The sequence below is a fragment of the Lepidothrix coronata genome, unplaced genomic scaffold (assembly GCF_001604755.1).
Source record: "Lepidothrix coronata isolate B3197 unplaced genomic scaffold, Lepidothrix_coronata-1.0 Scaffold9, whole genome shotgun sequence".
NCBI lineage: Eukaryota > Metazoa > Chordata > Aves > Passeriformes > Pipridae > Lepidothrix > Lepidothrix coronata.
The window spans coordinates 10,157,872-10,182,389 of NW_016690189.1; the positions used below are offsets into that span (position 1 = coordinate 10,157,872).

The window sequence follows — 24,518 nt, forward strand, 5'->3', positions numbered from 1 at the left end:
AAGTCTCTTTTGCCACAGGTACACTGCACACTGAAGTGTAGAGTAGAGATATTAGAGCTTCCAGGGTTTCCTGGAGTTTCCAGGGGTGGTAGCCAGATCTCTGTGACCTAATAGGTAATCCCTTATTGTAATATTAAGTAGCATGATTATTCCTAGGAGAACTTTTAATCGAAGTTTTTACTTTTCATTACATTTTTCTGTAGACAAAACATTATTTCATATACAATAAGTTAACTTAGGTGCACATAACATACATGGGTTTTTGAAAAATACCAGGAAAATTCTGTCTGAATCAACCTGTATCTGTGAATATTGTACTACTTGGTGTCTAAAAATGTTCTCATTTTTAGTTGCAGATGTGTCATTGTAAAGGTTTCCTATAGGGCATTGAAAATGTAAATAGATGATTATATTTTGGAATTATTGTAGCAGTGTCAGTGTCGTCTCCCTCCAGATCACAAACTTCTAATCTTATCTTTAGATACCATTCTTCGATGATGTAGGAGCAATGACACTTCAATATTTTGATTCATTATTTCAAAGGGATAACCTGCAGAAATCACAGTTTTTTAAAGGACTACCAAAGGTTCTGCCAAAACTACCCAAGGTATGTTTGAACGATGTCTTGAAATAGCAAGTTAGAAAATATGTGAACATCTGTTACTATTCTGATTTTTGGAAGCTGGAATTTCTTTAGTATTGTACCATAGTAGACTGTAACGAGACTGTCAGAATAGAGCAGTAGGAAAGAAAGGGAGATCAGAAAACAACTAGTTTGGAAATACTCCTCAGCTTTAAATAATACTTTAAATGGAAAATGGCAAATTGTGCTATCAATATGTGTAAGGAACCATCATTTGCGTGTCCTGTTGTAGTTCACCCCAGTTTAAAGGCAAGTTGTCTTCACTTACAAGGCTTTCCCTTTGTTTCCAGGTACTATCATAGCTCTTGGAAGTCATCTTGCTGCCTTTTCTCCCAATAAGATTGCTTCAAGTTTTTTTCATAGCAAGGCAGTACTTTAATGTTGAATAGTCTAAAGCTTCCTTCCCTTAATAGACTAAGTGCTTTATTGTGCTGACAGTGCCCAGAAATCTCAAAGGCAAATGCCTGTCATTACAGATTTCTTCTGTGTGCTGTTAGACACTATGTCTAGACTTGCTCCTTTTCCTTTTATAGTATACTTTAATTTATATAAGCCATAATGCATATGTGATAGAAAAATAGTGTTAGTTTAATACCTAATGGAATAAGGGAGCTTCTCAACCGTTGCATTAAATTTCTTTAATTCTGTTTTGCACTACACAGTGCAAAATTCAGACTTCATGTTTAATACTCTCTTCTTTTTAATTTAGTAATTTTCTCCTTTGATCAGAAATGGTTGCTGCTTTGAATTTGAAAATAGATGGCATGTATTTCACTTAACTTTAGACAGCCACAGACTGACCTAATCATCTTCAGGGCATTCTTTTTTTTCTTTTCCTGTCTTGAAAGTATGTTCTATGAGGGAAGTGACTGTGCCCTTGAACTGTATATTTCTGTTTATTGACTTGAAAAGCATTTAAGGATGTCTGACTCTGCAGTAGACATCCACAGTGCAAATACCTGTTTCATCAACAAAATCCTATTTAGGGAATGTACCTGGAGTTTTACTGGGAAGTATAGTATCATTATGTGTTTGATGAGTGAATGATGGGGAACAGAAAAAGGGATTATTTTCTGGGGGTGGTAGGGTCTTTTTTAAGTGTCTTTTTAAAGAAAGCATATAGAATAAAGTTTTCTTAATTCATGTATGTGGTTGAAAGTCCTTTTTTCTGTATAGTTTATTACTTTGTTGAGTTTGTTGTACAGTTTGTTGTACAGTTTGTTGCTTTGTTGAGCTTCATAGTTGTTAAAGTCTCCAGTTATGTTTTGAGTGCTAACAGAAAAGTAACCAGGGTAGCACAGTATAAATTAGCTGCAGTATACTGTGAAAATAAGACTTCAAAACTGAAAATTGTCTGTCTGCTTTTTTGTAAATATTGGGTTAATACAGAAGCTGCTGAGCTGGCACAGTGGTGACTTATTGCAGTGCAGTGCAACATGAGGCATACTTGTTTTTTTATTGTATTTTTTTTTCTTTTAGCGTGTTATAATTCAGCGAATTTTGCCTTGCTTGACTTCTGAATTTGTGAATCCTGATATGGTACCCTTTGTCTTGCCTAATGTTCTCTTAATTGCTGAGGAATGTACCAAAGAGGAATATATCAGGCTCATACTGCCTGATCTTGGTCCTGTTTTTAAGCAGCAAGAACCAATCCAGGTATGTTAATATTGTTATGATTACAATTTTTCCCTTTGGTGTTTTTTTCTTCTGAAAAATGACTAATTGTTCTATTTGCCTTTTCCAGCTTCACACATATTGCCCAACCTGTCTGTAGTTGTCCAAGCAGTCAGTCTTGATTCATGCAAAATAGATTTTTCCAGGAAATATACAAAGCCTCTGCTTTTTCAGATGAATTTTTTGAGGGTATATTTGTTCAAGAGATTAGAGAAGCAGAAAAGGAAACATTTAATATACCACTCAATTCTTGGGTTTGGTTGATTGTAGAAGGTGTACTTATAAGCATTTCATCAGTTATCTAGCCAATCTGAGCAAACTGTACCCATGATTTTTTTTTTTTTGTGTATGTCCAGATTGCTGACATTAGGATCATGGCGTGAAAAAATTGTAACTCTAGCACTCTCTTAGAATTGCTGTTTATCCATGATAATAAGAACAGTGTTTATTTGAGGGTTGTGCACAAATTTGTGAAATTTGTTTAATTCTGTATGTCAAATGTGATATGTAAGATAATTACGCTCTTTTCACTGTAGTTTAAATGCATAAAAGTAGTAAGACACCATTGTTACTGTAAAGGAGCAAAAATTTACAGCCTTTTATCATCACCATGTGCCTGATGATTCCTGAGAATTCTGTCACTGTTAGGCATTGTGCCTCCACAGATGAAAGGCATGTATGCATTCCTTCCAGCTCACCTTGGTTTATTGCTTTATGCCATTATTTCCTGGTAGAGCACCTAAAGGGCAAGGTAAACATAGAAATGAACAAGTAGACTTTTTATTTCTGGTTTTCAGAAAACTGGACCAAAGAATTCTCATTATACTGAGGAGGGGGAGAAAGGGAACAACTGTGTAACTGAGAATACCTTGGAAAATTTGAGCTGCTTAATACTGTTTACTTTTGGTACACTGAGGCTTTATGTTAGCTTTGTTGTTGTCTTGAAAAAAGTAAACATTTAACCAACCAAAAGTCAGTGAACATCTCATTTGTGCTGTGTCATCCTAAAAGGTAACACTATGTTTTGCTGCCTTTAACATTAGATTTGTGAGAAAGATCTTCACTGCAAGAAGTTTGTAGCAAAGTTTTATCAGGAGCATAATGGACACAAAAGCTGGTTTATGTCTTGAGAAATGAGAGAAGCAAAATAGAAGCTTGGCAAAGCTCACTCTTTATGAGCTGACCACAAGTTTTTCTGTAGCTATCTAGATACTATGTATTAAATTCTTACATTGATATTTTCAATGCTAAGTTCTACATGGCTTATTCAACTATTATTTCCGTGGTCTTTTTAATATGGTAAAATTTCTTTAAGTAATCTAGGTCATGTTTTCAAAATTAATTTACCAGGAATTTGAGAAAAAATACAAAGGTTCAGAGTGCTAGAGGGTAGAATTCTAGGTCTGACCATCTTTGTGCAAGACAAAAACGTTTCTGTGTGTTTGCTCCTAGAGAGGGGCAGACAGGGAATGTGCCAGTGTTTCTTCCAAATGCTGTCTTGAGATGTAGATTTGTGTGAGGGGCCTGTTGCTTGACTTTCATAGGATACTTGGGTTAGGAAATAAACGTATCATAGGGAAGCTACTGTAATTCAGTATGAAGACATTGTTAGTGTTCACAATGAGGAAATTTATAATATGAAAATTAAATATTTAGTTAAACTGCTCATTTATATCATACTCTTGGGGTTAGTGTGGAGTAACATGTGCTGTAAATTAACATAGTAGCTTACTCTGGCATAGCTGCCCAGGCAAACCCTTAATTTATATTTACAGGAATCCATGGAGAGTTAGCATAGGATGTGCTGTAAATCCATATTCTAATTCAGTCCCCCGCAGTGTACCCTGAGAAGTACTGGGCTCTGCACTAATAAAAGATGCATTTTTGTTTAGAGTGCAACTGCTACTACTTGCTTGTTAGATGGTGTGTGTGAATCTGTGACTGTAGAATCTTCGTTTCTACCTAAATAGATAAAAAGTAATGAATATGACCATAGAAGCTAAAAATAAAAGGTGTTCTTTGGAACAACATGAACTACATTCTAGTTAAACCCAGGTAGAGGGAGATAGAAATGATTCAGCTTTATCTTAGATGAAAAGCATTGACAGGCAGTGGAAAAGAGCTGAACTGCTTCTGTAAAGTCTAAATTACTGTATAGTACTTGGTTCTTATTTTAGAGGAGATTTACTAGTTGTTAAATAAGAGGTTTCATTCATATTCTTTTCAAATTTGCAAAAACAATTGAATTATATTTTTCCAAAGCTATAGATGTAACTAACATAGAAACTAATTCCACAGCATTACAGAGCTGTTAGAGAAGAACATGTGTTATGAGCACATGTAGGTTTCAAAAAGCCAAGTTTAGGACAAACAAAAATTCTATATTGAAGAAAATTATAAAATCTAACTTTAAAACTGGTCTTGTCCATCTTAACCTCTTTGTCCCAAACATGGGGATATTTCATCAGAAGCAATTTTCTTGGAATGAATGAATGATTTTGTGTGTGTGTGCAATTTAGGAAATTATAAATATACAATGAGAAAACACATATTAGCTGCAGTTTAAAAATCTATTTTTCTTCCCTGTAAAGGAAGGCAAATAAATGGGGGAAGTTTGTAATTTGCTCTTGGTATACTTCTATTTCTACATTTTGACACTTCTGTTTGTTTGACATATAGGCACTGATTGCTATGTATTTTTAGACTTAAAATTAAGTCTAATTTCCTCCTATAAAATACTTGACATTTTGTTATTAATATGTTTACAGTCAACATAATTTATCTATCTAGTCTAACCTATTTTCTAAAATGGGTCCATATATCAGTGGATACTCAGTGTCACCTCTAGCAAGTTGTCTTGCCTGTCTGAGCTGAGATATGAACCTTATGTGTTAGAGACACTCTCTGTATTTGAGACTGAGCCTGGATGAGTGACTTAGAATAGTGGCTAATTTTTAAATGGCTGAGCCTGAGCAAGGTGAATTGCACTATATATATGTGCTATTCTAGTGTTATTTTTTAGGTTAATGCAATGTGAGGGGTTTTTGTTTGAGATTTTTTATTTTATGATATACAATTTCCATGTGAAATAAAATAAAGGCATTTTATGGCCATCTAGTAGTTGCAATATTGTTTTCATTACATCCCTATTTATTCTAGACATGTGGAATACAGCTTTTGTATGTGGAATTGTAATCAAGTGCTTTGAGGTCAGAATTTGAGTCATAGGTTTTTGAAAGTTTAGCTTTTTCAATAGTGATGTATGTATAAAGATTTTTATGTGGGTGAATTTTAACAAAAGACCATGGAGTAAACAGAAACACGAACTACTTGCTTAGCTATTTGGATTTGTTATTTTAGAGAGGTCAGTCCAGAACATGTATATTTTGTTTGATTTGTATTTGCTCTTTTTAAAATGCAGTAATATGTCAAAGTGTTTTTTGTCTTCCATGCCTTCAGGCAAGCAACATGGTAAGTGATTGCATTTACTGAGTTCTAAGAAAACTTGTGAAGTTTTTATGATATGTTACAATACACTTTAAGTTGTAAATATGTGCTTCTGGAGTTAAAACTTTTGGCTTCTGAATTGTCCTTCTTTTAATAGATATTGTTAATCTTCCTGCAAAAAATGGACTTACTTCTGACCAAAACTCCACCAGATGAAATAAAGAACAGCGTTCTACCAATGGTTTATAGAGCTTTGGAAGCACCTTCAATTCAGATCCAGGTATAGTAATTGCAGCATTTATTTAAAACATTTTTTTCTCTTTTCTTTCAGCTGATGTGCCAACTTTTTGTATACTCATGTATTTGTTCACTTGGGAAAAAAAAAAGAAGATAAAGCTGTGAATTATTCCTGAATATTGAAAGAGATGAGTGTTTTATTAAAGAAAATTTGGTTTTAATAAAATAAAATTTAGTTCCCTTATTTTCCAGGGGGTAACCACTTGACTGGTGTTCTAATGCTCCTATCTTAAAATCTTACTAGCCACCAAAGCAAAAAGTAGGATATGCATTTATACTCCATTGCCTGTGCAGCAGAAACTATGCAGGCATGCATGCTCTTACCTGTCAGTGAGAGGGGGCTTATACTGAGGTCCTTCTGGTAAGAACATCTGTGCTGACAGTTACCTTGGAAGACATGATTTGCTGTAAAATCATATTAATATACCTTCTGGTGACATTTTTATGTATCTGTATTTTAATTTTTCTCTTTGTTCTTTCTCTACCTTTCTCAAGTTTGTCTGTTTGTTGTGTTTGTTTTTTTTCCTAATCATTCTACTGGAATTAACTTTCAGTTACCCAAAAACATTCAGGGGTGGGAGGGGGAGATAAAGAAACCTAAAAATATTTCCTAAAGAACGATTTGGATAATCAGATTTGACTTCTGCCTTTGCAAAGCCTTTGCAATATTATAGAGAAAGATTTTTGGTTTTTAAGTACCTGGCATGAGTTTTTTCTGCGTCAGTAGTTTAGTTACTCAGGTATTTACTTGCAACCTACTTAATATTACTGTCTCTTGTTTTTTTCTTTGGGCTGAAATTGTGTGTTTATTTTTTCTCTGTTGCTAAAATATGTTTAATGCTCTTTTATCTTTCACCCTATCATTGTATTGCTGTTGATAGTACTCATTCAAATTTGCTTGCTTTATATTAGCTTGATGTAATAAAAGCTAGTTTTTATGTAAAGTTGTTTTGTGAAAATACAAGATATTCTTGCTATCCAAATATTTTATTATGACTTTATGAATGCTCTCTTTTCTAAAGACTGTTTCCAAGGTTCTGTATACATACAATGATGCTTTATTATTCTAGCTATTTTTAAGTGAGTCTGATAGATTAAGGTCAGCTTAGTTGAACATATTTCCTTAAAAGGAAAGCTTAAGAAGGCATTTCAAACTGACTTTGATATTGAGTAAAATTAGTACTAATTTTGTAATAAATGTACATGTTTCTTTTTAAACTTGTATGGAATTTTTTTTGTAGGAGCTTTGCCTAAACATAATTCCCACGTTTGCCAATTTAATAGATTACCCATCAATGAAAAATTCATTAATTCCAAGAATTAAAAATGCATGTTTGCAGACTTCTTCTCTTGCTGTGAGTATCCTAGTAATTTTATCTCTCAGTCCTCAGAATATGTTGTTACCTTTAATTACCTTGGCTTTTCTGCTGTTGTGTCTTTAAAGAAAATCCAATCAGTGTGCTCTGATTTCTTTTTTTAAATTTTGTAAAATACTTTTTACCAATGCAAAAGTGCCATTTACTTTTTTAACAATTTTTAAAGTTGTTATCTTATTGTGTTAATAATACTGTGAAAAATTTTTGAAGTGTGCTCCACAATAATATACACTGACAGTGTTTGTCATGCAGAAAAGCCAAGATTTTGTGAGCATTATGTAACTATGCATAATGTACAAGTGTTTTACTTTCATGACACAAAAGGATTTTTTTAAACTTCTCTTGAATTTTCAGATATAAAGGTGGTAGTTTCAGTAGCACCTGTTTTCTTCTGGGTTTTGTAAGGTTGGGGTTTTATTCTTGGACAAAAATATAATGAAGAGTTTGTTTAATTCTTATCATACTTCACAGGTCCGGGTAAACTCACTAGTGTGCTTAGGCAAGATTTTGGAGTACTTGGATAAATGGTTTGTGCTTGATGATATTTTACCTTTTCTACAACAAATTCCATCAAAGGAACCTGCAGTGCTCATGGGAATTCTAGGTAATTAATGCTTCCCACTTTCTCGTCTTATGTTCTTTCATGTTGTAAATCTGAGAGCTTCCTCATCATTGATCATGTTTACATAGTGTATTTCTAAAATGACTATTTAAAACTTCCTGTTTCTGGTTCTTTCTTCTATGATAGTTAATCCTAGCCACTTCAGTGTGCCAGGAGAGAACATCTCCTTAGTTAACATAGCTTGATTTCTCAGTGGCAATTTGTCACTTTGTGGTAACTCAGTTGCACGAGATCTATTCAAAGATGCATATTCTCAGATAATTGGATAGAATAATACCTTGACTAATAACAGGTTTCATAACTGCTAAGTATGACTTTGGACATCCTCTTGTTCTGAACTGTAGCAAAGCCTCTTGCTGTTATAAGTTTCTGTTGTGAAGGAGTACTTAGTTTTTATGATTCTCTTGGTCATGTTTGTCCCTGCTCGCGCAGAGTGATCATTCAGATGATCAGTACATACATGAGCGTGTTACTTGGAGTTTGTTCACAGTGCTTACGAAGCTTAACAATTTTTGCTATTTTGCTGTTGTATGTTAGGTATTTACAAATGTACATTTACTCACAAGAAGTTGGGAATTACCAAAGAACAGCTTGCAGGAAAAGTATTGCCCCATCTGATTCCTCTTAGTATCGAGAACAATCTTAATCTCAATCAGGTAGGAACATGACTGTTTTGCTTGCTTTTTCTTCATAATTATCAAAGAATAAATTTAAACTGTTGTCATGAGAAATTCATACATTACTGGATGTCTGTATCTGTTGTAAAAACAAACAGTACCAAAAACCTTTCAAGTTTTACTGCATTTGTGTGTTTAAAGCGTGTTATTTTTCAGTGTGCTTAACGGATCTGGTATAAAATTTCAAAATTAATGCTATCACCTTCCAAATATCCTGCAAAAGCAGTTAGCTACTAACATAATAAGAATTCAAATTAAAATACTATGTCACTATGAAATATTTGGAAAGGGAATACCTAGTAGGTTTGTTTGTTTGTTTGAAAATTAATCTGGTAATACTCATATGTGAGGGGTTTTTTCTGGATTGTCCCTTTTTTTTTTATTTAGTGGAATGTATTTTTCCCTGTTCCAGTATGCACTCTGCTTGTAGTTTTGTATCTAATGCATGATAGCGAAGGTGATAATTTAAAAACCTGCAGCTTATCTGACATTATATATTGTAGGTTTTATAACTTAACCTGTTAAGTTATATCTGTCTGAATTCCATCTCTCCAAAATCCAAACTTCTTATATATTTCTTTTCCAGTTCAATTCTTTTATTTGTGTTATAAAAGATATGCTTAACAGATTGGAGGCAGAACATAAAACAAAACTGGAACAACTTCATGTCATGCAAGAGCAACAGAAGTAAGTGTTTATGTTTACGTTAAAGAAGTAGTCAGATTTTTTGGCAAATGTTAGAAAACTCTAGCCATAACAATAAAAAGATTAGGCAATTCTTAGTTCAGTAGTTGAGAATTACCTCAAATAAGCACAGTTGTCAAGATTTACTAGTCCTAAAATGATGATAATATTGTGATATTAGTGGATTTATAGAAAAAAATCCCTCTATACAGTTCAGGTACAGTTTATTATTTTAAGTCAATAATTTTTAATTCATTAAATTTGAAAGTTCGTATTGAGCTCTACTAGTATTGTTTGATGCCTTGCTTCTATATGCTAACTTGCTTTCCTCTAGTTGCTGAGAAATAAATCATGCTGGAGAAACATAAACATTGCAGCCTTTTAGAAGACTGTGATATTTTAAGATACTTAGAGCTATTTTATGGAGACTGATATGAGGTGAGATTTCTGAGACAAATTAACTTGGACTATCTCAAGTCTGGGTCATTCTGTTCAAAAGGAGGGACTAAGAACCACGTGAAATGGTTAGGAAACCTTTACTATTCATCATAGTAACATTTCCCAGTCTCTTAAAGGCATTATATAAAAATGGCAGTGGTCTCATAATGAAATTTTTTTATATTAGTGATGGATGTGGTTTCAAAGTTATCTTTTTGTAATATACTCTACACTATGTAGATCTTTGGATATAGCTAACCAAATGAGTGTGTCTGAAGAGGCAAGATCTAGTGGTACAAGCAATCAGGTAAGCAACAATATTTTATTATGTAACTTACACCTAGAAATTTGAAATTTAAAATTACTTGGTTGATATTTCTGTTACCTTTATTTGCAACATTTCAAATAATGAAGTTTTGTTTCTTTGAACTTAAACAGATCGACAAGGTATTTAATAGTAGTGGAACTGACCTTCTGACTAGTGGATCTGACAGTAAAGAGAATGAGGTGTCATCAGTACAGAAGAAGGTGGGCTTTAGTTTGTTTTGCAATTCAGTTATGTCCAACTATCTAATATAAGACTGATATGGTTGCATAAAAGATTGTGTGTAAATATTTACCTTTTTTAAAGCTTTAATAGAAAAACTAACTACTTTTGTATGGCACATACATAGTCACATGTGCAGGTCCATTGAAAAATGTTCAAATTATATCCTTGAATTTCCATGGAAGCCTTTCCTTGGAAATAGCTGTATACAAAGTAGGCAGCAGTTAGGATTATAAATCTGTGGTCATTTTCTTTCTTCTTAATTATAGATTTCAATGAAACTTCAGCACTGGATTTAGGTAGGAAAACAAACTAGGGACCTTTCTGGTAAAATTACAAAGGGAAATGAAGATAAAATGTAGAATTTCATGTAGTAGCAGAGATTAACATTCACTGTAGAGTTCAAAGTTAAGTGAAAATAAGCAGTCAGTATGGGGTTAAATACAAGAAGCAGAGAAAAACAACATGAGATAGAACAGTAAACATAAGCATAAACTATTGTAAAATTCTTTTCATACTTATAATTATGGAAGTGGCTTCCCAGAATCTTTATATTTTATAATTTTCATTTCTAGTTATCTGAATCCTCTCACTAATTTTAGACTAAGGGGGAATGATTTCATTATTTTATCCTTCATTATTAACAAAAGTAGAGTTAAAATCCTGAAAAGGCTCTTGAGCAATCTTAAAATAAAATTCCCTTTCCAACTTCATGGTCAATTGCAGCTCTATATCAAGTTAGTAACCATATAAAACCAAAAACTATGAAGAACACTTTTTCTTATGGCCAATATTAAGAAGACAAAGCTAAAGTGGTTTTGTTGATATATCTCTTTTATTTCTGACTGCCCAAATTTCTTATATTTATTTGCTTTAAGTACTTTTTAGTAATGCAGTAAATGTTATAATAGATTTTGTGCTTATTCACTTTCTCTTTTATGTGTTTTTCTAAATAATTGTATTTTTCTACCATGTATTGAAATAACAGTGCTATTTATGCAATACAAATATGAATGTACAAATCACCATTTCTTGCAACTTAGTACCTTTCCTTTTAAAGGCATCACTTACACTGGAAGAGAAGCAAAAGTTAGCTAAAGAACAAGAACAGGCACAGAAACTGAAAAGCCAGCAACCTCTTAAGCCACAAGCAACTGCAATAACACCTCCAGTGAAGCAGGTGAGAAGGAACAAACTACTGCACTGCTTCCATTGGATCTCTGATGCTTTTAGCATTTTTTCCTTCTCTGAGTCACTTCTGTTTTCTCTGGTAGTACAATGGCACAGCTGAGAAAAACTAAATTAAATTTTTGTGTCTGACGTTTGCTTCATTAGCAATATTCCAAGAGTTTCCAAGGGTATCATTATTATCAGAAGGCCATTGTTCTAGATAAGGAAAAAGGACATATTAAAATGATTTTGCTCTGAAGAGTTTATTAAGTAAATATGTAAAGGAATTGGGGATAGAAATGGGGCATGAAAGCAGATAGTCACAGTAGTACTTTGTGTGTAGTCTTAGTTGTCAAATTAAAGCTGCATAACAATTAGTTCTAAGTAGCAAAGAAAAAAACCTCATTTCTCTTGTGTATAATTACATTTTCTGCCCAATTCCATGCAGTAAATTCTAATTTCTGAAAAATTAATGCCAGTTCTACTGGAGCAATGCTAAAAGTGTTGCAAGAGAAGTGTTGTACAGGAAGACCATTTAACTGTATTTTATATATTTTGCAGACAAAAGACTTGACAGATACCTTGATAGATAACATGTCATCTTTGACTAGCCATCCTATCAACAAAGCTCAAGTTGCATCTGCAAACAGCTTCTCTTCTGTTCCTCCTATGGGTGTTGGAATGGGATTTTCATCACCCGTTGACAACACAAAGCGAAATATGGCAAATGGACTAAATACAAATATGGGTTTTCAGACTGCTGGATTCACTATGGGAGCAGGTCTTGCCACTCCGAATTTCTTCAGTGGTCCAAGTGCAACAGGAGCAACCAAGATGAACATGGTACCAACTGCCAGTATGCCAAATTACAGTCCTATGAATGCTGCATCTGCAGTCTCTCCACTGACACAACAAAACAGACCCCCAGATATGTCTGCTTTAGATAATCTTTTTGGTCCTCAAAAACCCAAAGTTAGCATGAAACAGTTGGCTCAACAGAAATCAAGCCAGTGGGTTAATCAGTTTGTACCACCACCAGGGTCCCCGAATGCGAGCAGTTCAGTCTTGGGACCTCAGATGAACATGATGGGACAGCCTGGCTTTGGTATACAGGGTAATCCTTTCTTTTCTCCTCAGAACTTTGCACAGCCAGCAAACACAATGACAAACAGCAGCTCAGCTAATAATGACTTAAAAGATCTTTTTGGGTAAAATGTTTTGTTTTCTTCTTTCAAAGACTGATGAAATTTGGATCATGGGTAAGCTGATTAACATCTTTTTTTGATTAGTAAAAGCACGATTTGGGGAAACTTTTAGCCCAGCAAAGTAAAGACTTCTGCACTGGAAAAAAGGCTGATGTTGCATTCAGCTGGTACTGCAGTGGAATTGTGCAAGTGCAAAGTCATCTTACATGCTAAAGATTTCCTGTCTCTTTACCGAAAATGAGAATGATGAATGTAGGATGTATATACACAACTGAAAAAGAAGTATATCAGAATTGTTCAGAGGTGTACTCAATCAACTCCTATGAAGTTTCATACAAAGTTTTGTTTCTTAGGCTCACCAAAAATGCTTTGGGTATAATGATTCTAGTGAATGCAACCCTCCACAATTATTCGTGTTGCCTGCATTTGGCACAAACTGTCATTTTGCCATATGACAGTTTGAAAAAAGGAAATTCTTATGCTAGCCCAAAAATTTCAATAGCCATGTCATATAGAAAGAGCTCTAAACAATAAATGTGAAAGAGGCTAAGAGAGCATATTTTGACTTTCTTTTCTATCCATATAGGATAATTATAATTAATATGGTGGTAAACTACAACAAGATTCATCAGGCATAAGAAGTTTTAAAATTTTGTACAAGTTTGGGACAGGGTAAGAACACTGCTTCAAAGGTCATGCTTGTTTACAATCTCTTTTATAATGCCAGGTCCTTGTTACAAGCCCCGTAGCAAAAGCAACGTACCACTTAAGCAGGATTTTAAAATACATGTGGTGACTTCATCACATTTATTATATATTTCAGTGTTTTGGCTTATTGGATACTGCTTCTAACTGATGTGTAAAAAAGAGTAATGGTAGATATGAAACCTCACAAAATGAATGTTCTCTGTAAAATTCACATATTGATTGCCACAACTGTGTAGCTAAACAGTTCTGTGTAACCAAACACACATCATATAGTTACACAGAAATATCTTGAATTAATTCATTATTTTTGGCTCAGTTGAGAAGATGGAAAAGGATTGCCTTGTACAAGTTGCACATGATTGTGTGAAAAAGCAGACTGCCGTAAATTGCCTTGACGAGAATGAACTATTTAATTTTGTTTTAACTCAAGTCGTTATGAAGGATAGATTGGCATAAAGTGAGTTCTCAAATATGGATTTGTAAGCTCTAGAATATATGGTAAATACACAGGTATTTCAGATCCTTTTTATTGTATTGCTCTAAAGTCAATAAAGCTCTCCAGAAATCCAAATAGTAGTTTCTTCTACTTCCCAGAAGGTGTATGTTCAGCTTGCCCATGATGGAACGAATCTCTGCTCTGTCAGATACTACTGTTGAGGTTTAACTTTTTCTTTCCTAAGAATTTCAAGAGCTTTCTTACATAATATTTTGAAGACTACAGATGGCTATTTTGAGAAGGAAAGAACTAGTTACCTTTTTTATGGAAAGCCTACCTGCTTTATTTTTCAAAGCCTTTCACTGAAGAACCTGTTCATTCATTTGCTGCTTAAGAAACCAAAGGGCCTTATGCTGTAAATGTGACTTGTATTTTATTAGATTTCCACAGTTCCAAGCAGTAATAGCATTTAAGCATATTTCTTAAAGAATCATTTATGTATTACAGCTGCTGCCTTAGTCCTGTTATTTTACAACACCTGGGACCAATGAAGTTCTGAACTAGAAAACAATCCCTGACACATTGTAATACTTATGTGGTGTTAATATTCATGGTAAACATTGTAGGTTATGTTAAGAGATCTGTGTAAATTTAAGTACAATACTAGAACTGTTAAACTATATAAGTTCATTTGCTGTTACTAGTGCTCTATACTCTCAGTTACACTAATGTATTCTTTTATGTCAACTCTTGAAAGCTGCGTTTTGTTAAGATAACTTAAAGCAAGCCTTTGAAGAATTACTTGAATCTGTAATTCTCTAAATTATTTGGAAAATGCGTTTATATTAAAAGCAACATCTCATAGGACTCTACAATATATTAGATTAATACATCTATGGCAGAGGTAGTCTTAAATGTCAGTCTCTAGATCTAGGGTTTCAGTCACTGAGCTCCCTGGACTGTGGGTTTTTCAGAACTGGATTTTAATTTTACTTTTTTGAGGGGATATTAACTGAAAATATTTGGTAAGATTTCATATAGTAGACCTCCTAAACTGTGGGCTTGGGGTATGTGCTTTTGGGTGTGGACTACACAAGAACATAATCTATTTTGTAAGAATAAAGTCAAAAAATCCTACAAGTTCAAATTAAAAGAGGCTCTTGTATGAAGTGGTAGTACAATGGAATAAGGTCTTTATCTGTCTCAAGCAATAGGATTTTTTCCATTTATATTTGAAACATAATCTCAATTTCTTGTTTGCTGCAATTTTCAGAATGAGCAAAACAGAATAGCAACAACAAAGAAAACTGAAAAGGGTGCTTTATGAAAGTCATAACAAAATCTTCCAATTACTTAAAAATAAAAGGTAACTAGTTAAAATGAGAGAGTCAAATCCCTCTCTCATGTAGATGCTTCCTGCTCAGTGTGTCAGGAAACTGTGTGTATGTGAGGTTCTCTAATTATTTCTTCTTTACGTAGAGGAAAGAGGACTTGCAAGAGGTAAGTCACTGCAGCCCTGTAGTAGTAGCAGTACTGTACTGCTACAGTAGTTTTTAGGAAGCCTTGTCCAGTTAATCTCTCCACTTGCAAGTGATTGTCCTGAGGCCCTGCAAGAGGCTGGAAGACTCATATTGTGTCCAGAGGGAATACCGTTGTTTGAGAGCAGCAGTTATACTTCACATCCAAGTTGTTGTTTGGGAAAGAGTGTGGATATTCCAGGAGCCTTCTGTGTCTGGACTTGGACGGAAAGCAGTGTTACATCTAGCTTGGCCGGAAGCAGAGGGTCTACCTAGCCCTAATGTAAAATAAAATGGAGAACACAGGTTTGAAATAGGTATCTGATTAAGAAATTACAAATGCTGTTACTGAAATAGTAACCTGATAAAAAATAAGTTCTTTTTTACAATGCCTTGAACAAGACTGTAAAGTACACTAAGTTTCTGCCCTTTTTAGTCAACCTAATTTTAAGGAAAAATTGTGGAAGCCCAGCAAGTTATGAGCGTATCTTTATTCTACTGTGGAAATTAGAGCAGAGTCTGGGCTGAAGTGCCCAGCCCAGATAGTTTACTTTACCTTAATTTTAAAGGGGAGGTAAATAGAAGGGAGTGAGTTCCTATTCTTTAATTGATTTATCTATATTGTATTCACCACAAAAGGAGAAAAGAAGTGAAAACAACTGTGCATCTTACATATGTGCATCAGTTGTGCTTTAGCTGCTCTGGTGTATGCTAAATGAACATGACTGCACCAAGACAGCAGTGTTTGCTGTATTAGAACTGTTGGTTCCATTTGGTTTTAAGTATGAAAGTCTCTGAAGTACCCTCTGAAAACTCAGAAAGCAAACTATTTTACTAGAGGGAAAGATTGTATTAAAGAGGCTTGAAAAACCTTCTCTGCTTGGGCTGGCGGAGAGGAATGTTAAAACTACTGAGTTACGGATTAGTTTATAAGCCCCTAGTTCTGACTCTTTCAGGAGGTGTCATTTCAAGGATGGAGGAGGGAGCAGATTTTCTGTTCCTTTTCATCATGCAGGTGGTGTGAATAAGGCACAGAACAGCCCATGGAACCTGCTCATGCAGGAAGACAGCAGTACCAGAGTCTTTTGAAAGGTAAAAGAGTCCACATTTGGGAGATGTGGAGAAAAATTTTTTTACTGGGAACATGGGTAGTATGCCCTAGTTTGTTTTAATGAAGATACTGTGATCTCTCTGTGAGTAAGAAGTGTTGTGGGGTAGTTGTAGCCTACACAGGTGCTGAGTAGAAGGCTGGATTTTTGGATGTGTAGGTACACAACATTTCAAGCCTTATCCTTTAAAACTTTTCTGTTAAGTTTTGTCTTTTTAGCAACGACTGTTTCACGTTTACGTGGAACCTTAATAAATACCCTGATGGCCTTTTAAAGTAAGGAAAACATATGTTAACTTTTGTATTATAATCCCTGTTGTAATGTTATTGGTGTCTGTAGATAGACAAGTCTGTGTGTAGATTATATGATTTTAGATTTTTCAGCTCAACTGCACCAAAAAACCCCAAAAATTAAATGAGAAGTTAGATTTTAATCAAATTCCATAAAGCTTCCATACAGGTTAAGAATTACATGATACTTGTGTTATCTATTATAAATGTACGTGCTTAATCTGCCTATGTCTGTGTACTTAAGCATAAAAAAGTTTTTAAAACATAAGTTTATGAACACTGGATCTTGCATTGCAATGAAGTTTTTGGACTTTAGAGTGACCTTTGTTTATTGATTAGGAGTTTTCTATTGGGGATGGGTGGGGATGCTGATTTGTGCCATTTCCAATGAAAGAAATATAGGGAGGGAGAATACAGAAAAAGTACCTTGTTGTATATGTGACCCCTTTTTTGTTCTTTGTTAAGAGATATGCTGCATTTTATATACTCATTGTTAACTTTTACTCTGAAATAGCTGTGAGGAAACCTATCTGGAGAATTTCAGATGAGTTAGCTTATTTTCAAGTGAGGTCCTGCCTTGTACCTTACTTTCCATTAGGTTTTGACTGCTTTGCAAGGAGGTTACACAAGGCAGTAAAACCTTGGATTCATACAACAAAATCCTCTTGCCTTCCAGGCCTCACACTTATATCAACAGGACAAATAAGCTCTGAAGTTGTATTGTCTTTAAGTTCTCTGAAACAGTTCTAACTGCTGTACAGATTTCTGAGATGAAGTTGTAAATCAAAATATGTTACAGTGAACTCAGGCCATGTGCAAAATATTTAATATTTGTTTATTTGTCTAATTGTACAATCTCTGTATGAGTGGCAGTTTTATGTTTTGATTGTAAAGTATTAAAGTTCTCATGAGATTTATAAAGTGATGTTACTGTAGTGTCGGCTGTGATTCATAAATAGAACTGTCATAGCATGGCATTAGTGTATATCCAGTTTATTGGACAGCTCTTCCAAAACAAATTTATTCTTGTATCAACTTTTAGATCAGTTACTTTAAAAATATGTAAAAGATATGGTGGCAGTTTTGAGAAGTTCACATCACTTTTTACTCTGAATTAGGTTGCCTATGGAAATAAATGAACTTTTCATATCTTCATGTTGAAGGATATTTTTATTTAAAATTTCCATTAAATTAACTAATGGTAACTTCTGCGGAAGACTCTCACTGTATATTTAGTTTGAAATGCATCTTATCCTGCATACTTTTGAGTTCATTTCTTAGAGTCATTGCTGTCCAGACATTTGTAAAATGTCATCACATATTGCCTTCATGCAAAGAACAAAAGTCCTGGGGAAAAACTGATGCGCTAGATGTCTCTAAAATTACTTTTTCTGAAGGCACGCTAAGCCCAGGCTGAAATCTGGGGTCCTCGTGCCACATAGTAATCTCAATTGGCATTTTCACTGCTCATTGACCCAGAAACCAGCCCTTTTTCTAAACCTGGGTTTCAAAATACACTGCTTTGTCAGGTTAGTTTTCCAGCACTCTGAGGGAAGATAGTTCTCAGCTCTTTATATGGTATAAATTGATAAAGTATGAGACATCTGATCTGCTTAGAAGTATCCTTGTTGGCTGGAGATGGTGTGGGAGGAGAGAGTAAAAAAGGAAAAAGATAGTTTAGGTGAAAATGTGAAGGTAGCATCAGGTGGCTTCAGTTCTCTCTTCGCTTGCTGAGGATGACAGTAGCCCCATTCCTTCTGCAGCTGTATCCGTCAAGTGACTACAGCCTTGTCACTGCTGAGAAAAGACCTGCCTTAATTTGCTCAACAGATCACAGTCCCGATCTGACTTGTATGTCCTATACTGTGGTAATGTTCTCTTTGTCCCTCTATTTCTGGATATTGGCAGGATCCATAACTTACCTGTTTCTTTTGGAGGAAGGTCCCAGGTGCTGAAATCCAGATATTTTGGGTTGGTTTGTTATGGCTTAAGGTTGAAATTTTCATAAACTCTTTCATGAAATTCTTTCATCTCTGCTTCATCACTTAAGTATCTCTAGTCCCACCTTTTAGATTTGTCATATACCAGAGCTTTATGTTAATCTTTTTTATATTGGTGTTTATAGGGCTGTGTTATCCTATGGAGTTTGCAGCTGTGAGGAATGCAGCTCAGTAGATGTAGGAAATTGGCTCTTTGTGAGGAGTTATGCAAACAGAAATGATTCATTCAATGTTATCTTCCTGTTGCCAGACACAAATGCACTTTTATCTTGCATCTCAGAAATTCCCTGTGCTCATGTCACCTACTGGAGGCCACTTGCACTTGCTCAGTAGATTGAAAAACTGGCTCTTGAGAGTGACAAAGGGGATTCTGATTTCTTGTGCCAAACTTACAAAGAAGGAACTGAGTTTATACTCCTACTTGTGCACAAACCTAAGAGCAGCTAAATAAGTACTAGTTATTCAAGCTCTAAAAAAACTTACTAAGTATTCCAGACATAAATTTTAAACTGTAAAATGCTAAAAAAAAAAATCTTTTTTTTTCCTCTATAGGACACCTGCCTATGAACTATACTGTTATGGCTCTAGTGCAGTTTCTTACTGCAAATTAAGGGACTTGTGGATGTGAAGCAGCTGGAAACTTAGAAATTATAGAGATTTAATGACCTGCCTACATCTGCATACTGATTTTTGAAGGGTTTTTTGTTTGTGCCATAGTTATTATTTGGCCTTTATTTAATGAAATTTCTTAAAATGCTTCACCTTTTGGACAACATTCAAAAGACTAAATTTTACACTCTTCTGCAGTAATTAGCCATTCAAATCAAGGATAATGAAAGAAGCAGCTCCATTTGAAACCACATCAATGAAAACATTGTTATCTTTGACCTGAAAACCAAGGACTGGGAGCTGAAGTTACTATACTGGCACCATTTGTTCGTGTCTGTCTCCATGTATCCCTAATGCTAGCTTAGGACTATGGTTTGTAAGAGTAAACAAAAGCAAAACTTTTTAGAGCTTTCTTTCCAGCAGGTTACTTAAGAACCAAGCACCACAAGGCAGAATAACTGCTGATTTTCTGAACAGAAAAATCAAACATTAGAGCAGAGAACTAAAAAACTAGAAATAAAAATCTTGCCCCTGCCATGCTGTTGAAATAAACACTTACCTAATAGCACCAAAGCTGTGAGTGTTTAGCTGATGTCACAGAAGTGACTTCAAATACTGCAAATAAACAAAAATGCTAATGAAGCAATCAGATGAGACTGTTACTACAGCAGTAAATTTCATCTGAAGAATCTATCGTAACATGGCACCAGATTTTTTAATTATTTTTATTTTTTTTAAATTTCTAGAAACAATCATGTCTTACAGTGATTGCTCAAAGCTTTCATCTGTTGGATAAAACTAGGAAGAGAAGTAGTTTTTTGTGTGGATTTCTGACTTGATAGATACTAAATGTCATGTTGCAATTGAAGTGATTTCAATATTAAGTACTATTGTATTTTCATCATTATCCTGTGCAGGATTAAATTAATATTTAATCTGTTCTTTTTTTATTATCTGGCAAGCAGGAAACTGTTAAATTAGTTGAGTTTTTTTTCAGTTTGATTGTGCATATATGCTTTATTTCCTAAAGAATTAATTTGTGGATTGTTACTGATTGACAACCATTATGAGAGAAGGATTTACAGTGAAATAACACCTTTGCAATATCCTCACTGCCACATTTTGCAAACCACAACCATACAGTTGAAGCTCTTTGCTTAAACAAGCACTATAAACATTTCTTAAGCTAATCGGATCGTTATCTGGCTGCTGGGTAGGAGCTGTTTCCTTATTCTTTTCATGTCATAGATAGTGTAAAGCCTTGATTTTTTGCACGTTGGAGAGATTAAATAAGTGGAGGTCTCTTCACACATAATTGCCAACTTAACTGAGCTCAATCATGTATAGCAATTCTTTTGTCAGAATTTTCCTTTGGGCCATGTGCCTGTTACTTTTCCAGACCCTTTCTGATGCAGCCATCTCTTGCATGTCCTTTCTCTTGCATTTTTTTTCTCGCATCCATGCTCCCAAGCAGCGCATGGCTGTGTAAAGTAATAGAAGGGCAACAAAAATCAGGAGGCTTTGACAATTTTGTTTTTCTGGTGATCCTTGGTAAGGGAATGCTGAATTTATAACAGTGACAGTCTGAATTTTGTGCCTGATACCTTTTATCTGGAGGTTTTTGTTTTGCCATCAGGGGCTGAAGAAGGGAACCTAACATGAGGCTCTGCATCTCGGCTTGATGGTCTAGCTCTGGCAAGCTGAGGGAGAGGGCAGATGAGTAGGCATCTGTTTCCCTTGCTAGCTCTTTTACAGGCAGCATGAGACCAAAGGAGAAATGATAAAAGCAGCTGCAGGTAAGTGATCCACAGGATTACTGAATCCAGATCCCAGAGTAATACAGCAACCCTTCAGAGTAGAGAGGCAGATTTCAGGGAATGCCTGAAAAAAAAAGAAAAAAGAGGAGGAAAGACAGTAGAAAATGTCATCTCCAAAATGTCAGAATATCTAGTGCCAACTCCGTAGGCTTGGACCTATTTTCTTTGAAACAGTGCCCCCTGCCAAAGTGCTCTGCTCAAATTCCTGGTGCCTGTGCAGAAGTGCTGGTTGATGCTGTCTCATGGAAGAGTTTAACTGGTCCTGACAACTACTGCTGCTGCTGCTGCTGGGCTGCTGCTTGAGCTCAGATTTAATTTAATCTTAACACCCTTATTGGAATGTTTCATTGTGATTATTTTTGTTGGAAAAGGTTACTTTGTTAAATTGAATGACTGTGATTAGGAAGTTGAAAAAAATCCCTTTTTTCCACTCTTTGTTTTGCTGTAGCAGACATTTTCTGGAGAAAGGTAGGTAAAATATTCAATAGCTAAAATATGTATACATACGGATTAGAGTTATTAAAAAGCAACTTTATTAAAGCTGTGCATTTTAAAACAAATTTATTTGAACTAAAAGCACTGGGCTGAACTGTGCATTACTGGTCACCATGTCTTTCAAGACACCATTGTTGTTTAATTTCATTTTTGTTCAGTTCCTTTTAATGCATGCATTGTAAGGGAAGAGAAGATTTTTCTTTGTCAGCGTTTCTCAGTTTCTTAACTTGGAAAAACTAGTGGGTTTAAATTGAAATAGAACTGTTTTCCTTTCCACTCTTTCAAAAAAAATCTCAGGCAGTGCTGGGTATTTAGTCAGTGATTTTGCCTTGCTTAGCAATGGGAATATCTTTAAAAGTCTGGCAAAAGCATGCTTTTTTTTTTTAATTTCTAGATTGTAAGAGATAACATATGTAAACACTGACATCTGTCATCAGAACTTAAAATATTAAATTTAAACAGAACTATTTTGCTCGATGAAACAAAATGTTGATTATAATTTTAAACAGCATCTCTCTCTATGTAATAATTTTTAAACAAGAAAGGGTTACACAAAAGGTATTCTGGAGCTTATTTTTAACATAAATAAGCCCTAACTGCAGTTCAACCTAAGTGCAACTCCCCCTTCAAGTAAACTATAGCATATGTAGATTTTCAGCTGTTTTTTTAAGATTAATGTGACTGCTCAGTCATCCTTCTCCCCCATTCCTTCTCAGCCCTTTGCAACTTCAAACCTGTTGCCCACTTTCAACCCTTGTTTGATGAAAGTGTTATTAAAATACTAAAGGTAAAGAATTAATGTAGGTTTTAAGGTAACTGTTACCTCACTAGAGGGACCAACTTTGCCCTTCAAGTGAGGGAAGGGCTGTAGATAGGGATAACTCTGGTTAGACACTAGAAAGTTTGTGTAAGGGAGAGCTCTGGGAAGGCAGATTTTGTACATTCTGATCTTCATGTAGAAGCCGGTTTTATTTACATATCCCACAGTTTTGTTTTCCAACAGTATTTAAAAGAGAAGAATTTTTTCATTAGCTTTTATTACAATGCTTTCTTTTAAAGAGTTCAGATCTAGGATTAGAGGAACACAATGAGCTATGCGATATAATTTGGTAAATCAATCAAGCAAGAGGCTATTTACAAGCAGGGTATCACTACAGGTATTTATAATTACTATGATATGTATATACTACCTGGCATAGATTATCTGTTAAACATGAAGAGAAGACAATACCAAAGACTATTCCCCTCTAAAATGTATTTTCCTAGAAAGAGCAAAAGGGAAACCACAAATTTGAAGTGATGGAATCATCTTTTGAGTAACTTGTAACAAAAAGATTTCTAAAAACATCAAAGCAGTTTCTTGCTGATAGTGACAGGCTGTATATAAAAGGTTATAAGAGATGTTAATTTTCAAAATGACCTGTAAGATGTAATAAAACTGCCATAAGGTGTCACTATAACCCAAGAAACATTCAAATAAATTGCAAACATTATAGAAATGTTCTTATCCAGCTACAAGGCTTTCCTTAAACTGCTTTGTGAAAGTAAAAAAGGACCCATTTTTAAAAAACATACTGTATTCCTGTATGCACAGAAATTAGCATCAATGTATCTTGTATTTGTTAGTGCAATGATGTGGAAACTTTGTCTTTTTTTTTTGGTGGAGAAAGACACATACTTCTCACAGGAACTTTCCACACAGAAATGCTTTAAAACCCTCTTACTTACTGTGTAAGGTGTAGGAAATTACTTCTTAATTAGCAGTTTCCAGTAATGAAAATTATAAATAAGAATTCTCATTTCCATTATTGTTTTACCTGTTGCTAGATCCCGGGAACCTCTATTTTTATTTTGTGTCCAACTGTGATCAAATACCTTTCCTATCAGTGATCTGATCAGGAAGCAGAAACTAGAAACCAAAGATGAGTTTTTTTAACCATTTGAAATTAGTGCTGATTTTGCTAAAGTCATTAGGGAATCAAACATAGCATCTGAAAATTTAATTTGAGCAGACTCAACACAAAGCATTTTCAGCCATCAGGAAAGCACTCAGTTCTCATATATGGTAAAATAGAAATCAGGATCCTGAAGTCTTTGAATCCATCTTCATTTATGGAGGAAAACTATAGATGTAAAGCCATAGGTTTCAAAACCTGAAGAACCATATTGATCATTTATTCCTAACCCTAACCCCATGGTATCCCAGGTCACCCCTTTCATCTTTGACATCAGATGCTGTAGATCTTGAAGGCTGAGAGACTCTTACAGATTCCAATAGAAATACAGTCTCCAGTACACCAGTCACTATACAAAGGGATAATTGATTTCACCCCAAAGTTTCATGCCTAATGATAAAATATGCTTGTCATCTGAGTGGACCTTTAAGGCACCACTTAGAGACATGGCTCAGTGGTGAACTTGGCAGTGCTGGATTAACAGGGGAATGCGATGATCTTAAAGGTCTTTTCCTGAAGGAATGATTCTACGATTCTATGAAATCTACCAGACAACTTTTTCACAGAATCACAGAAAATTCTGAGTTCGGTCTTGTCCATAGGCAAAGCATTGTCAAACTCACACTGCTGTAAATATTAAAGTCTACCAACTGTAAGGCCCACATGCAGATGAAACCAACATTCATCACTTCTGCTTCATTACTTTGCTCCATTTGGAAGAAAAGGAAGTATTTAAAACTTCCGAAGAGACTTAATTTTGAAACATTGAAATGTTTTAATTCAATTTAATTTTAAGAAATCT

At 34.7% G+C, this 24,518-nt stretch overlaps 1 protein-coding gene across 4 annotated transcripts in view; it reads left to right on the top strand.

The window, feature by feature from the left end:
• Positions 1-17,989, top strand: part of SCYL2 (SCY1 like pseudokinase 2) — a 35,576-nt gene extending 17,587 nt beyond the window's left edge. For 3 of the 4 annotated variants that reach the window (XM_017804451.1, XM_017804452.1, XM_017804453.1), the window contains exons 8-19: positions 482-607; positions 2,123-2,299; positions 5,777-5,788; positions 5,922-6,044; positions 7,303-7,416; positions 7,909-8,041; positions 8,597-8,715; positions 9,323-9,423; positions 10,099-10,165; positions 10,297-10,386; positions 11,466-11,585; positions 12,137-17,989. In XM_017804451.1, coding sequence (XP_017659940.1) covers positions 482-607; positions 2,123-2,299; positions 5,777-5,788; positions 5,922-6,044; positions 7,303-7,416; positions 7,909-8,041; positions 8,597-8,715; positions 9,323-9,423; positions 10,099-10,165; positions 10,297-10,386; positions 11,466-11,585; positions 12,137-12,787 — 1,833 coding nt within the window. In that variant the 3' untranslated portion in view covers positions 12,788-17,989. The remainder of the gene's footprint in view (positions 1-481; positions 608-2,122; positions 2,300-5,776; positions 5,789-5,921; positions 6,045-7,302; positions 7,417-7,908; positions 8,042-8,596; positions 8,716-9,322; positions 9,424-10,098; positions 10,166-10,296; positions 10,387-11,465; positions 11,586-12,136) is intronic. The other variant, XM_017804454.1, reaches the window with a different exon arrangement.
• Positions 17,990-24,518: the final 6,529 nt, after the last annotated feature.